General features: G+C 41.6%; 1 protein-coding gene across 2 annotated transcripts in view; it reads right to left on the minus strand.

Moving 5' to 3' along the window:
• Positions 1–2,651: 2,651 nt before the first annotated feature.
• The window catches only part of LOC118366481 (transmembrane protein 163-like), an 83,800-nt gene continuing 68,370 nt past the window's right edge, over positions 2,652–18,081 (minus strand). For both annotated transcript variants that reach the window (XM_052493725.1, XM_052493726.1), the window contains exons 6-8: positions 5,415–5,526; positions 4,325–4,466; positions 2,652–2,783 (exon numbers count right to left, since the gene is read on the minus strand). In XM_052493725.1, the coding sequence (XP_052349685.1) occupies positions 2,723–2,783; positions 4,325–4,466; positions 5,415–5,526 (315 nt within the window). In that variant the 3' untranslated portion in view covers positions 2,652–2,722. The remainder of the gene's footprint in view (positions 2,784–4,324; positions 4,467–5,414; positions 5,527–18,081) is intronic.

Below are 18,081 nucleotides of genomic sequence, written 5' to 3' on the forward strand. Positions count from 1 at the left end.
GTCTGCAAGGTGCTGTCAGTCTGCATGAAGCAACCAGAGCTGTCAGTCTGCAAAGAGCTGTCAGTCTGCAAGGAGCTGTCAGTCTGCAAGGAGCTGCCAGTCTGCAGGGTGCTGTCAGCCTGCATGGAGCAGTCAGAGCTGTCAGTCTGCATGAAGCAGCCAGAGCTGTCAGTCTGCAAAGAGCTGCCAGTCTGCAAGGAGCTGTCAGTCTGCAAGGAGCTGTCAGTCTGCAAGGAGCTGCCAGTCTGCAGGGTGCTGTCAGCCTGCATGGAGCAGTCAGAGCTGTCAGTCTGTATGAAGCAGCCAGAGCTGTCAGTCTGCATAAAGCAGCCAGAGCTGCCAGTCTGCAAAGAGCTGTCAGTCTGCAAGGAGCTGTCAGCCTGCATAGAGCAGCTAGATCTGCCAGTCAGCCACGATCTTCTAGATCTGCCAGTCAACCAGATTCTTCCAGATCTGCCAGTCAACCAGTCTCTTCCAGATCTGCCAGTCTGCATAGAGCAGCTAGATCTGCCAGTCAGCCACGATCTTATAGATCTGCCAGTCAACCAGATTCTACCAGATCTGCCAGTCAACCAGAATCTTCCAGATCTGCTAGTCAACCTGAATCTTCCAGATCCGCCAGCCAGCCAGGATCTACCGGAGCCTACTACCTACCTGAGCTTCATCTCAGTACTGGGCTTCCTCTCAGTACTGGGCTTCCTCTCAGTACTGGGCTTCCTCTCAGTACTGGGCTTCCCCTCAGTTCCGGGCTGCCCCTCAGTCCCTAGCTTCCCCTCAGTCCCGAGCTTCCCCTCAGTCCCGAGCTTCCCCTCAGTCCCGAGCTTCCCCTCAGTCCCGAGCTGCCTCAGTCCCGAGCTGCCCCTCAGTCCCGAGCTGCCCCTCAGTCCCGAGCTGCCCCTCAGTCCCGAGCTGCCCCTCAGTCCCGAGCTGTCCCTCAGTCCCGAGATGCCCCTCAGTCACGAGCTGCTCCTCAGTTCTGTGGGGTTCTGGGTGAGGACTATTAGGCCATGGTCGGTGGCGAGGGTGGATTATCCCAGGACGCGAAGGGGAGGAACTAGGACATTAATGGAGTGGGGTCCACGTCCCAAGCCGGAACCGCCACCATGGACAGACGCCCACCCGGACCCTCCCTATGGTTTTGAGGTGCGTCCGGGAGTCCGCACCTTAGGGGGGGGTTCTGTCACGCCTTGGTCATTGTATTTTGTGTTTTCGTTATATATTTGTTCAGGCCAGGGTGTGACATGGGGTTATTGTATTGTCGTATTGGGTTTTTTGTAGGCATTGGGATTGTGGTTGATTAGGGGTGTGTCTAGTATAGGCTTGGCTGCCTGAGTTTCACCAGATAGGCTGTAATTAGGTTTCACGTTCCGTTTGGTGTTTTTGTATTTTGTATAGTTATTTCATGTGTCACTTTTTCCATTAAAGTCATGAGTAACCACCACGCTGCATTTCGGTCCGACTCTCTTTCTACAAACGAAGAACGACGTTACAATGTCGATATAGGACTCGTTTTTCTGTGGATATAGATACTTTTGTACCTGTTTCCTCCAGCATCTTCACAAGGTCCTTTGCTGTAGTTCTGGGATTGATTTGCACTTTTCACACCAAAGTACGTTCATCTCTAGAAGACAGACCATGTCTCCTTCCTGAGCGGTATGACGGCTGCGTGGTCCCACGGTGTTTATACTTGCACACTATTGTTTGTACAGATGAATGTGGTACCTTCAGGCTTTTGGAAATTGCTCCCAAGGATGAACCAGACTTGTGGAGGTGTACAGTTTTTTTTCTGAGGTCTTGGCTGATTTATTTTGATTTTCTCATGATGTCAAGCAAAGAGGCACTGGGTTTGAAGGTAGGCCTTGAAATACATCCACAGGTACACCTCCAATTGCCTCAAATGATGTCAATTAGCCTATCAGAAGCATCTAAAGCCATGACATAATTTTCTGGAATTTTCCAAGCTGTTTAAAGGCACAATCAACTTAGTGTATGTACACTTCTGACCCACTGGAATTGTGATACAGTGAATTATAAGTGAAATAATCTGTCTGTAAACAATTGTTGGAAAAATTACTTGTGTCATGCACAAAGTAGATGTCCTAACCGATTTGCCAAAACTATAGTTTGTTAGCAAGAAATTTGTGGAGTGGTTGAAAAACGAGTTTCAATGACTCCAACCTAAGTGTATGTAAATTTAGGACTTCAACTGTAGCTTCTAATCTCAAAGAGCAATGGAGACTCACACACAGAACCATAGAGATCTGTGAAAACAGACAAGGGCAGAAAGTAGTGGCATGATTCCACCATTATAAATGATTCAGATTCTAACAATGCATAGGGATTTTTAAAGTCACAGAAGTTTATACTAATCAGGGTTGGAACATAAAAAAGGTTTGGGCAATATGAAAAGGATCTTGTGCCTCTCAAAATGCCAGGGGTTCTAGGTCGCTTAGCAACAGCAGTGGGTTCAGATACACATGGCAAACAAATGCTGATCTCTCTGGACCAGCCGTTAATGCCAGCCTCTTCGTAATCCTTTTTCTCACCTCTTCATTCCCTCTTTCTGGATAGTAATAATGATGGACAGGAGGTAAAGACAAATAGTTAGAAGGGGGTGGCTTGGTGGGAAAACCTTAATTGAGAGGTTGGCCAACACGCCAACAACATCATAATGGGGAAGGGGAAGGGGGTGCATCAGGTGTAACCCTGGTCCTAGGAGCGTTCACTCAAAGCGTTCGTAGTTCCTGGTTTGTCTCACCCGGGGTACCATGTCCAGAAGCAGTCTGAAGGGAGAGAAGACAGATATATTGTGGGATACAAGAGCAGACAAGATGTGTCATAAGACATTAGATGATTGACTGTGTATAATGTAAGATAAGATAAATACTTTATTTTCCCCATGGGGGAATGTGTGTGCATATGTGCACGTGTCAATATGTGTTCCTATTTATGGCTAATCAAATCAAATTTTATTGGTCATGTACACGTGTTTAGCGGGTGTCGCAAAATGCTTATGTTTCTAGCTCCGACAGTGCAGTAATATCTAACAATTTCACAACAATACACACAATACACACACATTTAAGTAAAGGAATGGAATTAAGAATATATACAAATATGGATGAGCAATGTCAGTGCGGCATAGACTAAGATACAGTAGAATAGAATAGAATACAGTTTAAAATGAATAGAATAGAATAGAATAGAATAGAATAGAATAGAGTATATAACGGGTATATAATAGAATAGAATACAGTTTATAATGGGTATATAACAGAATATAATAAAATACAGTATATAATGGATATATAATATAATAGAATACAGTATATAATGGGTATATCATAGAATATAATAGAATACAGTTTATAATGGGTATATAATATAATAGAATACAGTATATAATGGGTATATAACATAATAGAATACAGTATATAATGGGTATATAATAGAATATAATAGAATACAGTATATAATGGGTATATAATAGAATAGAATACAGTATATAATGGGTATATAATAGAATATAATAGAATACAGTTTTTAATGGGTATATAATAGAATAGAATAGAATATAGTATATAATGGGTATATAATATAATATAATAGAATATAGTATATAATGGGTATATAATAGAATAGAATACAGCATATAATGGGTATATAATATAATAGAATAGAATACAGTATATAATGGGTATATAATGTAATAGAATAGAATACAGTATATAATGGGTATATAATAGAATACAATATATAAAGGGTATATAATAGAATATAATAAAATACAGTATATAACGGGTATATAATAGAATATAATAGAATACAGTATATAATGGGTATATAATGTAATATAATAGAGTACAGTATATAATGGGTATATAATAGAATATAATAGAATACAGTATATAACGGGTATATAATATAATAGAATACAGTTTATAATGGGTATATAATAGAATAGAATAGAATATAGTATATAATGGGTATATAATATAATAGAATAGAATATAGTATATAATGGGTATATAATAGAATAGAATACAGCATATAATGGGTATATAATATAATAGAATAGAATACAGTAAATAATGGGTATATAATAGAATATAATAGAATACAGTATATAATGGATATACAATAGAATATAATAGAGTATATAATGGGTATGTGGGTGTCTGTGCATAATATGAGTGCATAATATGTGTGTGTGTACAGGTGTGTCATGTGACTGTCTGACATGTGATTGTCTGTTTACATTTGTGAGCGTGTCTGTGCGTCTGTTTGCATTTGTATGTGTGTTTGTAGGCTACATGTCTCTTACTTGACACCGTAAGCGAGGATGATGAGTCCGATGATGACGCCGATGGATCCGTCCAGGTACCAGACGTCAGGGTGGTGTCTGAACACCTCAGCACTGATGAGGATGGAGAAACCCATGATGCCCCCCACCATGGAGTTAAAAGCTACAGCCACAGAGAAGAACCACACCAATAACCACAAGAGGGAAAATGGAACATGTTGATTAGGCAAAGTAAAGGAGATGGGCTATAATAAATAACAACATCTACCTTTTCACATCTGATAAAACAAACCAGGTGTGTTCTCATTCAGCAGTCTGAGTTTATGTGCATGTGCATTTACCTGGCTATCATACAAATCTGTACAATGACGTTCCCTTTTCTTTCACTCTTTTAGAACTAAAATATACGAAGCTACTCTATTCTGAATATCTGACATGCAAAGCCAGTCAGTCAGAGTCAAACATCATTGATTATTCCAATGCCTGTGGTAACAGTGCAGGTGAGCTCCCCTGCACCCCCGAAACAGAGTGAAAGACAGAGACCCTTTTCTAACCAGTCAGTCATGTGCTTCGATCTAGCACCTGCCTCCATATGTGTCTAGTGGGAGATAAGTGGACGGTCTGAAAGCAGAACAGCAACATCAGGTTTATTGGATTGTTGCTGTGTGTGTTGTGAAGCCTGCGGGAGAGACAGGGTGGAGAGCATGAGACAGAGACAGAGACAAAAAACAATAAAGACAGATAAAGAGAGGAAGGAGTCTAGAAGGGGAGGGGGATGGAGGGAAGGGGCGGAGCGTCTACAGCTGAACCGCGTACACCAGTCGCCTCCAGCTCTTATTTATTACCATCATTTGTTTTTCCGCCTCTCTTCCATTTCTCTCACCTCTCTGGCACCAGGCCTTATATCTCTACTTTAATTGGCTTCAGTTCAACAAGGCATGCTGTGCAAGCCCTCAGTATTTGTGTGTGTGTGTGTGTGTGTGTGTGTGTGTGTGTGTGTGTGTGTGTGTGTGTGTGTGTGTGTGTGTGTGTGTGTGTGTGTGTGTGTGTGTGTGTGTGTGTGCATGTGTGTTTGGAATTTGGACATGTGAGTCAGTCTTTCCCAGCCTACCGTCAGTGATGAGGGCTCTACTGGTCAGCACTCTCCCCAGCAGGAACTTGAACACAGCCAGGATGATACATACAATCCCACTGACAATAGACACACTGAAGAGGAAGTCATCCTGAGAGAGAGAAAGTGAGAGAGGGGAGAGAGAGGGGAGAGAATTAAAAAAGGGAAAAAGTAGTAAATATAGAGTGATGAGTCAAAGGGTGCTCTTGTCCTCAGCAGTATCATTAATATTGCACAGCCAGGATCAGAGGCCTGATCAGGTGCCTCTCCTCTCCACAAGGTCATTCCGTTTGTGAGGAGCCTGGTAATAACACACTGCTTTACAAACACATGATACAGTATTAGAGTATTAGTAAAACAAAGAGATGACAATCAGCTTAGTGTAGACATGTTGTCTTGATGCAATATGCCACATATCTTGTTACTGTTACATTTTTTTCGATTGCTAAATGACAGTGGGCACAACTGGAGTCACATGTGCAAAACTCTAACTAGTCTGCACTACCAACAGTCACCTGAGCTAAACAGTTCACATCACCTGCAAAACTCATTCCAAGCAACACAACACTTAACACATGGCTCAAAACACGCTCAGTGCAGCCAAACACTATGCACAACCCTCACTGAGATAACACACACTGTCACTCAGAACACACTGACAGTAAAAACACTAGAATCATATACCAATAGAGAAAATACAAACTTTTCATCTTTACAGTTTGAACAATTTCAGTGACTTCATACAAAGTCATATTTTCTTCAAAGAAAAGAGTGACATTCTTTCACATGATTTATTATTTTTTTTTAGAACATAACAATTCTTTAAGGTAAATGAAAATTAGCAGTTTGCTTCAATAGTTTGTAGTAATTTACGGAATTACAGTAATGAGAAAAAAAAGGTAGAAACTAAAAGTACATACTGTAATTCGAACAAATAATTGAGGGGCTAATCTTGCCTCTCTCTAGCATCAGGCCACAGGTTTTCTTCAACATCATATCTAATGTTTTCTCTTGCCATGCACCTGGGGAAGAACCTTCTGGAGTGCCTTATCCATCCCTGGCAGTCCTCTGGACTCGTGTCCTCACATCCGGCACGCATGGCTTCCAAAAGAGACATTTGGTCATGTGGGTGGTGACCAAACACTTTCCACCTCCAGGCAGAGAAAACCTCCTCTATTGGGTTGAGGAAGGGTGAATATGCAGGCAGGTACAAAACCATAAATCTGTGATGTGCTGCAAACCAATCTGTGACAGCTGCAGAGTGGTGAAAAGCAACGTTATCGCAAACTATGACAAAAACTTGGGGGTTTCTTACTGGCTCCCCCTGTTCTGCTGGCACTAGCTGAGCATAGAGCTGTTCTAGGAAAGCTATAAGCCTTTCTGTGTTATCTGGGCCAATGAGTGGTGTGTTGAGAAGCAAACCATCATTGGCCATTGCAGCACACATGGTGATATTTCCCCCCCTTTGGCCTGGAACCTCCACAGTGGCCCTTTGACCTATAACATTCCTTCCTCTGCGCCGTGTTTTGGCAAGGTTAAATCCAGCTTCATCGATAAATACAAATGAATGTGGTCTTTCCAGTGCTTCCACCTCCATTACTCTCTGAAAAACAGTAAGTGCACAGTTTTACTGTAGAAATGCTAGTGTTTTTTTTTACTGTAAATATTTTGTATAGCTGTGTACGTATCCTCAGACGTCTTACCTGGACATATTGGTATCTTTGCTCTTTTACCCGTTCACTGTTTCTCTCAAACGGTACAGTGTATAACTGTTTCATTGTAACTTGGTGTTTCTTTAGGACTCGAGCAATAGTTGTTGTGCTGACAGAATTAACATTTTCAAGTATATCATTATCAGCCAGCACTCTATCTTGAATCTCCCGCAGTTTTATTGCATTGTTGACAACAACCATGTCAACAATAGCATTTTCCTGCGCATCTGAAAATATTTTTCCTCTTCCCCCTGTTGAGGGCAGCCTTTGGGTCCTGTTGTAAAAATATATTTTACAGTCAAACTTACTGTAATATATATCTGTGTAAATATTCTATAATTGCAATACAAAATAGATTCCTGTAATGTTTTCATTTACTGTAAGGATGTAACTCTCACCTGTTTGCATGATGGAAAATTTGCATTACAGATGCCACTGTGGATCTTTGCAGATTGGGTTGCATCCTCAACCCTGCCTCTCTCAATGAGAAACCATGGTTCACGACATGGTCTATAAGTGTAGCCCTTATTTCATCTGAAATAACAACTCTTTGTCTTCTTTGTCTTCCTCCACGGATCCGCCCTCTCCCTGCCACCCTTCTCCCTCCACGAACCCATCTTCCTTGGTCCATTTCCAAAATGCATCTTTCTGAGCTCTACCTAACCTATATATACTGTAATATATGTGTGTGTTCACTAACAAGTCTAAAACAAGACACCTGCTTAGCCTTTCAGCTGAAATTGCAATCAGCAGTGTTTGAAAGGCACAAGGCTGAAATCTATTCCGTTTTGAATGTGTGGTTCACAGTTTTGACAGCAGTGTGTTAGCATTTGAACAAAGTGCTGTAAATCCACAGTGTTGTGCAGGTTAAAGTCATGGGATAAGTGTGTAGAGTTTTGAAAACTGTGTTCAATTAATGAAAAACGAACTAGAGTTTGGTCCACATGAACTGCTGCTGTGCAGACTGTAGTTAGAGTTTTGCACATGTGACTCCAGTTGTGTCCACTGTCGTTTAGCAATCGAAAAAAACTGTAATAGGATGGTCAATTTCAGTGCCTTGTACATGGAGTAGGATTTCTTTTTTATTAGATATAAATGTTTATTCTCTGTAAAACTCAATAGTGTCAATCTTGTTTTTTAGATCCTTGTTTTGTTAAAGCGTCCTTCTTTACATCACAAGCCTTTACAGTATAAGGTCAAACTGCAGTCTGGCATCAAAACTGAACAACACGTATTTTGGTTCCTCCCTCTAATGTGTAGATATCTTGTCTTCCCTTGACGTGTTCAGACTTAAACACCTACTGGCTGCGAGACTGTTGTGTGTGTGTGTGTGTGTGTGTGTGTGTGTGTGTGTGTGTGTGTGTGTGTGTGTGTGTGTGTGTGTGTGTGTGTGTGTGTGTGTGTGTGTGTGTGTGTGTGTGTGTGTGTGTGTGTGTGAGAGAGAGAGGGGGAGAGAGGGAAAGAGTGAGGGAGGGAAAGAGAGAGGGAGGGAAAGAGAGAGAAAGGGATAGAGAGAGAGAGGAAATACAGAAGGTGTCTTTCGTTCGCTTTCTTTCTTTCTGTTGTTTTCCCCTGGTTCAAATTAAAGGTCCTCTCCCACACAGCAGCTGGGAAACCAATATCCCTCCTCCATTTTTAATGAGGCTTCAAACTCACTGGGCACTCTGAGGGAGCAGTAGGGTGGACATGATAGGAATCACATCCATACACTGCCACACACACACACACACACACACACACACACACACACACACACACACACACACACACACACACACACACACACACACACACACACACACACACACACACACATGTACATATATATATATACACACCAAATGAGGCCATCTGCCTGATCACTCTCTACCCCCAGTCCTCCCCAGTCTGAATTGGGAGCAATGACCCCTATCCACCATACTTGGTGTCTAACTAGGACCCAGGCCAGTTAATCCTGTCCGGTTGATGGATAACCTCTCATGTACATTTCTTACAAAATTCAGGCGTACGTGGAGATTGTAGGATTTGCATGTTCCAAATTATTAGGATTAATCAAACTTTCAACATATACGCATGTTTTCATTGATAAACAAGAGCCATGTTACAACCCCGCCTGGGATTTTAACCTCGCCTGGGATTAAATAGTCTATAATGTCGCGCTCCGATCACCCAGCAATACTGTAGACTACCCATACTGTCATAGGCTACCGGTCTATTTACTTTCAGGCATGGTTGGCTATTGAATGAACAATGGATAAATGGTAGCCTAATATTTATTGTGTAGCAGAGGAGAGACATGCCCTGCAATATGATCATGATTTAGGCCCATATAATAAAAGTAAAATAAATATATTAGTTAACATGCTGCTATGTGATCTTCTTACCAAAGGCAAATGCATCTGTTTTATCATTAGGCCTACGTTTTAATGTTTTTATTAGCCTACCATCATTATAATTCCTGTGCATCAAACATCTCGATTTCCCCCAAAATAACTATATTTGCTTGATCAACCACTGGAAGTTGTATGTACGCATGGTCTGAGATTTGCATGGAGATGCACACACTTTCTCTTCAAGATGTATAAATACCAACCTTCAGAGTTTAGAGTCTTTTTTGTGCACATACCCCTTTGATAAATGAGGCGCCAAGGCAGATGTATGTGTGTGGCTTGATGGAGACCCCAGGTGTAGGTTTGATTTGGCAACAGGCCCTGGTATAGTATAGTATAGTACAGTATTGATGAGCCTACTGAGGAGAGGCAGCTAAATTAGTCTTTGGACCAATAAGGCCAAGACATTGAATGAATCGAAGCTTGTTAAACTCGCTCCCATCACACTCATAGATAGATAGATAGATAGATAGATAGATAGATAGATAGATAGATAGATAGATAGATAGATAGATAGATAGATAGATAGATAGATAGATAGATAGATAGATAGATAGATAGATAGATATCTTTAAAAATAGTTGGTGTGATGGTGGATGTCTGTGTAAGGACAGATCTTATGGATCAGTTCAGTCACTAAATTGTATTATACAGCACCAAATTAACTCACATTATTTCTTCTACTTCTCTTACACTCTGCCGGAAGCTATGCCCTGAGTAACATATCTAACCAGACAGCTGAGGCTTACAAAGCTTAGACCACACAGGCCCTCTTCTACTGAAACAACCAGCCTACCATCAGCTACCTAAACAGGAACCAAGAGTATTCTGGGGGCTTATTAACAAGAGGCTGAACAGAGAGAGATATAGAGACCTTTATGGTTGTGAGGTCTGGGGTCCACTCCCAAACCAAGACTTCTCAAAACGGGAAAAACACCTAATTGAGACTGCAAGCAGAATTCTGCAAAAATATCTTCAGTTTACAACCCAAAACCCCAAATAATGCATGCAGAGCAGTTAGGCTGATACCCGCTAATTATCCAAATCCAGAAAAGAGACGTTAAATTCTTCAACCACCTAAAAAGAAGCGATTCCCAAACCTTCCAAAACCAAGCAAACACCTACAGAGAGATAAACCTGGAGAAGAGTCCCCTAAGCAAGCTGGTACTGGGGCTCTGTTCACAAACACAAAAAGACCCTGCAGAGACCCAGGACAGCAACACAATTAGACCCAACCAAATCATGAGAAAACACATAAATAATTACTTGACACATTGCAAAGCATTAACAAAAAAACAAAGCACACTAGAATGCGATTTGGCCCTAAACATAGAGTACACAGTGGCAGAACACCTGACCACTGTGACGGACCCAAAATTAAGGAAATCTTTGACTACAGTGCCTTGCGAAAGTATTCGGCCCCCTTGAACTTTGCGACCTTTTGCCATATTTCAGGCTTCAAACATAAAGATATAAAACTGTATTTTTTTGTGAAGAATCAACAACAAGTGGGACACAATCATGAAGTGGAACGACATTTATTGGATATTTCAAACTTTTTTAACAAATCAAAAACTGGGCGTGCAAAATTATTCAGCCCCCTTAAGTTAAGGAAATGTGGCAAAAGGTCGCAAAGTTCAAGGGGGCCGAATACTTTCGCAAGGCACTGTATGTACAGACTCAGTGTGTCACGCCCTGACCATAGAGAGCCTTTTATTCTCTATGTTGGTTAGGTCAGGGTGTGACTAGGGGATGTTTATCTAGGTTGTTTTACGTCTATATTGGCCTGGTATGGTTCCCAATCAGAGGCAGCTGTTTATCGTTGTCTCTGATTGGGGATTATATTTAGGCAGCCATTTCTCTACTGTTTTTTTGTGGGATCTTGTTTTTGAGTCAGTGCATGTTGCACCTCAGTACTGCACGGTCATTGTTTGTATCTTGTTTTGAGTTTCACATAATAAAGATGTGGAACTCCATTCACGCTGCGCCTTGGTCCAAGTATGCTTAAAAAAATCGTGACACAGTGAGCATAGCCTTGCTATTGAGAGAGGACGCCGTAGGCAAACCTGGCCCTCAAGAGAAGACAGGCTATCTGCACACTGCCCACAAAATTAGGTGGAAACTGAGTTGCACTTCCTAACATCCTGACAATTTGTATAAATTCCCATGTCTATTGGGTGAAATACCACAGTGTGCCATCACAGCAGCAAGATTTGTGACCTGTTGCCACAAGAAAACGACAACCAGTGAAGAAGAAACACCATTGTAAATACAACCCATATTTATGTTTAATTATTTTCCTTTTTGTACTTTAACTATTTGCACATCGTTACAACACTGTATATAGCCATAATATGACATTTGAAATGTCTCTATTCCTTTGGAAATAGGTGAGTGTAATGTTTACTCTTCATTCTTTATTGTTTTTTTCAATTTTGTGTATCTATTTAAAAATATATTTATATTAAATTTTATTTCACCTTTATTTAACCAGGTAGGTCAGTTGAGAACAAGTTCTCATTTACAACTGCGACCTGGCCAAGATAAAGCAAAGCAGTGCGACAAAAACAACACAGCGTTACACATGGGATAAACAAACAGTCAATAACACAATAGAAGAATCTGTATACAGTGTGTGCAAATGAAGTAAGGAGGTAAGGCTATAAATCAGCCAATAGTGGCAAAGTAATTTCAATTTAACAATTGGCACTGGAGTGATATATGTGCAGATGAGGATGTGCAAGTAGAAATCCTGGTGTGCAAAAAAAAATATATATATATGGGGATGAGGTAGGTAGTTGGTTGAATGGGCTTTTTACAGATGGGCTGTGAACAGCTGCAGCGATCGGTAAGCTGCTCTGACAGCTGACACTTAAAGTTAGTGAGGGAGATATAAGTCTCCAACTTCAGTGATTTTTGCAATTCGTTCCAGTCATTGACAGCAGGGAACTGGAAGGAAAGGCGGCCAAACGAGGTGTTGGCTTTGGGGATGACCAGTGAAATATACCTGCTGGAGCGTGTGCTACGGGTGGGTGTTGCTATGGTGACCAGCGAGCTGAGATAAGGCGGATCTTTACTTAGCAAAGACTTAAGGATGACCTGGAGCCAGTGGGTTTGGCGACGAATATGTAGCGAGGACCAGCCAACGGGAGCATATAGGTCGCAGTGGTGGGTAGAATATTGGGCTTTGGTGACAAAACGGATGGCACTGTGATAGACTGCATCCAATTTGCTGAGTAGAATGTTGGAGGCTATTTTGTAAATGACATCGCCAAAGTCAAGGATCGGTAGGATAGTCAGTTTTATGAGGGTATGTTTGGCAGCATGAGTGAAGGAGGCTTTGTTGCGAAATAGGAAGGCAATTCTAGATTTAACTTTGGATTGGAGATGCTTAATGTGAGTCTGGAGGGAGAGTTTACAGTCTAACCAGACATTGGTGTTCGCCTTAGCAATCTCACTAGGATAAAGACCTCCTCCATTCCTGCCATTATTGAAAAGATCGTGATACCTCACATCTCAAAATAGGGCTACTTAATGCTAGATCCCTTACTTCAAAGGCAGTTATAGTCAATGAACTAATCACTGATCATAATCTTGATGTAATTGGCCTGACTGAAACATGGCTTAAGCCTGATGAATTTACTTTGTTAAATGAGGCCTCATCTCCTGGTTACACTGGTGACCATATCCCCCGTGCATCCCGCAAAGGTGGAGGTGTTGCTAACATTTACAATAGCAAATTTCAATTTACAAAAAAATATATGTTTTCGTCTTTTGAGCTTCTTGTCATGAAATCTATGCAGCCTACTCAATCACTTTTTATAGCTACTGTTTAAAGGCCTCCTGGGCCATATACAGCGCTCCTCATTGAGTTCCCTGAATTCCTATCGGACCTTGTAGTCATAGCAGATAATATTCACATTTTTGGTGACTTTAATATTCACATGGAAAAGTCCACAGACAAACTCCAAAAGGCTTTCGGAGTCATCATCGACTCAGTGGGTTTGGTCCAACACGTCTCTGGACCTACTCACTGTCACAGTCATACTTTGGACCTAGTTTTGTCCCATGGAATAAATGTTGTGGATCTTAATGTTTTTCCTCATAATCCTGGACTATCGGACCACCATTTTATTACATTTGCAATTGCAACAAATAATCTGCTCAGACCCCAACCAAGGAGCATCAAAAGTTGTGCTATAAATTCCTAGACAACACAAAGATTCCTTGATGCCCTTCCAGAATCCCTCTGCCTATCCAAGGACGTCAGAAGACAAAAATCAGTTAACCTCTTGGTGTTAGGGGGCAGTATTTTTATTTTTGGAGAAAAAAAACGTTCCCGTTTTAAACAGGATATTTTGTCAGGAAGATGCTAGAATATGCATATAATTGACAGCTTTGGATAGAAAACACTAACGTTTCCAAAACTGTAAACATATTGTCTGTGAATATAACAGAACTGATGTTGCAGGCGAAAGCCTGAGAAAAATCCAATCCGGAAGTGCCCCAGGTTTTGAAAGCGCTGCGTTCCAATGACCCCCTATTCAGCTGTGAATGTACCATCAACGAGCTTACGCTTTCTACGTATTCCCCAAGATGTCTACAGCATTGTGACGTAGTTTTACGCATTTCTGTTGAAGAATAGCCGTAGGCGGCCACATTGCGTAAGTGGTCACATGGTGGCTCCGAGAGAGATTCTTGTGTAAAATACAGAGTTAGCCATTACTCCAATCGTTCCTAGTGAAAAACGAATTGTCCCGACGGATATATTATCGAATAGATATTAGAAAAACACCTTGAGGATAGATTCTAAACAACGTTTGCCATGTTTCTGTCGATATTATGGAGCTAATTTGGAATATATTTCGGCGTTGTGGTGACCACAATTTCCGGGCAATTTCTCAGCCAAACGTGAAGAACAAACAGAGCTATTTCGCCTACAAAAATAATCTTTTGGGAAAAAAATGAACTTTGGCTGTCTACCTGGGAGTCTCGTGAGTGAAACCATCCGAAGTTCATCAAAGGTAAACTATTTAATTTGATTGATTTTCTGGTTTCCGTGACAAGGTTGCCTGCTGCTAGCAAGGCATAATGCTATGCTAGGCTATGATAAACTTACAGAAATGCTTGTCTAGCATTGGCTGTAAAGCATATTTTGAAAATCTGAGATGACAGGGTGATTAACAAAAGGCTAAGCTGTGTTCCAATATATTTCACTTGTGATTTTCATGAATAGGAATATTTTCTAGGAAGATTTATGTCCGTTGCGTTATGCTAATTAGTGTCAGATGATGACAATGGTCCCGTTCACGGGATGGGGTGTCACTACAGGTTAAAAACTAAAAATATTTATCATAAGAAACTAGCTCCGTGGTATACAGAAAATACCCGAGCTCTGAAGCAAGCTTCCAGAAAATTTAAACGGAAATGGCGCCACACCAAACGGGAAGTCTTCCGACTAGCTTGGAAAGACAGTACCATGCAGTATCGAAGAGCCCTCACTGCTGCTCGATCATCTTATTTTTCCAACTTAATTGAGGAAAATAAGAACAATCTGACATTTCTTTTTGATACTGTCGCAAAGCTAACTAAAAAGCAGCATTCCCCAAGTGAGGATGGCTTTCACTTCAGCAGTAATAAATTCATGAACTTCTTTGAGGAAAAGATCATGATTATTAGAAAGCAAATTACGGACTCCTTTTTAAATCTGCGTATTCCATCAAAGCTCAGTTGTCCTGAGTCTGCACAACTCTGCCAGGACCTAGGATCAAGAGAGACCGTCAAGTGTTTTAGTACTATATTTCTTGACACAATGATGAAAATAATCATGGCCTCTAAACCTTCAAGCTGGAAACTGGATCCTATTCCAACTAAACTACTGAAAGAGCTGCTTCCTGTGCTGGCCCTCCTATGTTGAACATAATAAACAGCTCTCTTTACACCGGATGTGTACCAAACTCACTAAAAGTGGCAGTAATAAAACCTCTCTTGAAAAAGCCAAACCTTGACCCAGAAAATATAAAAAACTATCGGCCTATATTGAATCTTCCATTCCTCTCAAAAATTTTACAAAAAGCTGTTGCAACTCACTGCCTTCTTGAAGACAAACAATGTATACGAAATGCTTCCGTCTGGTTTTAGACCCCATCATAGCATTGAGACTGCACTTGTAGATGTGGTAAATTACCTTTTAATGGCATCAGACCGAGGCTCTGCATCTGTCCTCGTGTTCCTAGACCTTAGTGCTGCTTTTGATACCATCGATCACCACATTCTTTTGGAGAGATTGGAAACCCAAATTGGTCTACACGGACAAGTTCTGGCCTGGTTTAGATCTTATCTGTCGGAAAGACATCAGTTTGTCTCTGTGAATGGTTTGTCCTCTGACAAATCAACTGTAAATTCTGGTGTTCCCCAAGGTTCCGTTTTAGGACCACTATTGTTTTCACTATATATTTTACCTCTTGGGGATGTCATTCGAAAACATAATTTTAACTTTCACTGCTATGCGGATGACACACAGCTGTAAATTTCAATGAAACATGGTGAAGCCCCAAAATTGCCCTCGCTAGAAGCCTGTGTTTCAGACATAAGGAAGTGGATAGCTGCAAACTTTCTACTTTTAATCTCGGACAAAACAGGGATGCTTGTTCTAGGTCCCAAGAAACAAAGAGATCTTCTGTTGAATCTGACAATTAATCTTAATAGTTGTACAGTCGTCTCAAATAAAACTGTGAAGGACCTCGGCGTTACTCTGGACCATGATCTCTCTTTTGACGAACATATCAAGACTGTTTCAAGGACAGCATTTTCCCATCTACGTAACATTGCAAAAATCAGAAACTTTCTGTCCAAAAATGATGCAGAAAAATTAATCCATGCTTTTGTTACTTCTAGATTAGACTACTGCAATGCTCTACTTTCCGGCTACCCGGAAAAGCACTAAATAAACTTCAGTTAGTGTTAAATACGGCTGCTAGAATCCTGACTAGAACAAAAAAAATGTATCATATTACTCCAGTGCTAGCCTCCCTACACTGGCTTCCTGTTAAGGCAAGGGCTGATTTCAAGGTTTTACTGCTAACCTACAAAGCATTACATGGGCTTGCTCCTACCTATCTCTCTGATTTGGTCCTTCCGTACATACCTACACGTACGCTACGGTCACAAGACGCAGGCCTCCTAATTGTCCTTAGAATTTCTAAGCAAACAGCTGGAGGCAGGGCTTTCTCCTATAGAGCTCCATTTTTATGGAATGGTCTGCCTACCCATGTGAGAGACACAGACTCGGTCTCATAGGTCTTTACTGAAGACTCCTCTCTTCAGTGGGTCATATGATTGAGTGTAGTCTGGCCCAGGAGTGTGAAGGTGAACGGAAAGGCTCTGGAGCAACGAACCGCCCTTGCTGCCTCTGCCTGGGCGGTTCCCCTCTTTCTACTGGGTTTCTCTGCCTCTAACCCTATTACAGGGGCTGAGTCACTGGCTTACTGGTGCTCTTTCATGCCGTCCCTAGGAGGGGTGCATCACTTGAGTGGGTTGAGTTACTGATGTGATCTTCCTGCCCCCCTCCTTTGGGTTGTGCCCGTGGCGGAGATGCTTGTGGGCTATACTCGGCCTTGTCTCATGATGGTAAGTTGGTGGTTGAAAATATCCCTCTCGTGGTGTGGGGGCTGTGCTTTGGCAAAGTGGGTGGGGTTATATCCTTCCTGCTTGGCCCTGTCCGGGGATATCATCGGATGGGGCCACAGTGTCTCCTGACCCCTCCTGTCTCAGCCTCCAGTATTTATGCTGCAGTAGTTTATGTGTTGGGTGGCTAGGGTCAGATTGTTATATCTGGAGTACTTCTCCGGTTTTATCCGGTGTCCTGTGTGAATTTAAGTATGCTCTCTCGAATTCTCTCTTTCTCTCTTTCTTTCTCTCTCTCTCGGAGGACCTGAGCCCTAGAACCATGCCTCAGGACTACCTGGCATGATGACTCCTTGCTGTCCCCAGTCCACCTGGCCGTGCTGCTGCTCCAGTTTCAACTGTTCTGCCTGCGGCTATGGAATCCTGACCTGTTCACGGGACATGCTACCTGTCCCAGACCTGCTGTTTTCAAATCTCTAGAGACAGCAGGAGTGGTAGAGATACTCTTAATGATTGGCTATGAAAAGCCAACAGACATTTACTCCTGAGGTACTGACTTGCTGCACCCTCGACAACTACTGTGATTATTATTATTTGACCATGCTGGTCATTTATGAACATTTGAACATAGCCTGGTTGCTCTCTAGGTTTCTTCCTAGGTTTTTGCCTTTCTAGGGAGTTTTTCCTAGCCACCGTGCTTCTACAACTGCATTGCTTGCTGTTTGTGGTTTTAGGCTGGGTTTCTGTACAGAACTTTGAGATATCAGCTGATGTACGAAGGGCTATATAAATACATTATTTTACAAGTATTTATAGTTGTCAACATATTTTAAGTGGCAGGGTAGCCTAGTGGTTAGAGCGTTGGACAAGTAACCGAAAGGTTGCAAGTTCAAATCTCAGAGCTGACAAGGTACAAATCTGTCATTCTGCCCCTGAACA

This window comes from Oncorhynchus keta, chromosome 34, assembly GCF_023373465.1.
Source record: "Oncorhynchus keta strain PuntledgeMale-10-30-2019 chromosome 34, Oket_V2, whole genome shotgun sequence".
Taxonomy (NCBI): Eukaryota; Metazoa; Chordata; class Actinopteri; order Salmoniformes; family Salmonidae; genus Oncorhynchus; species Oncorhynchus keta.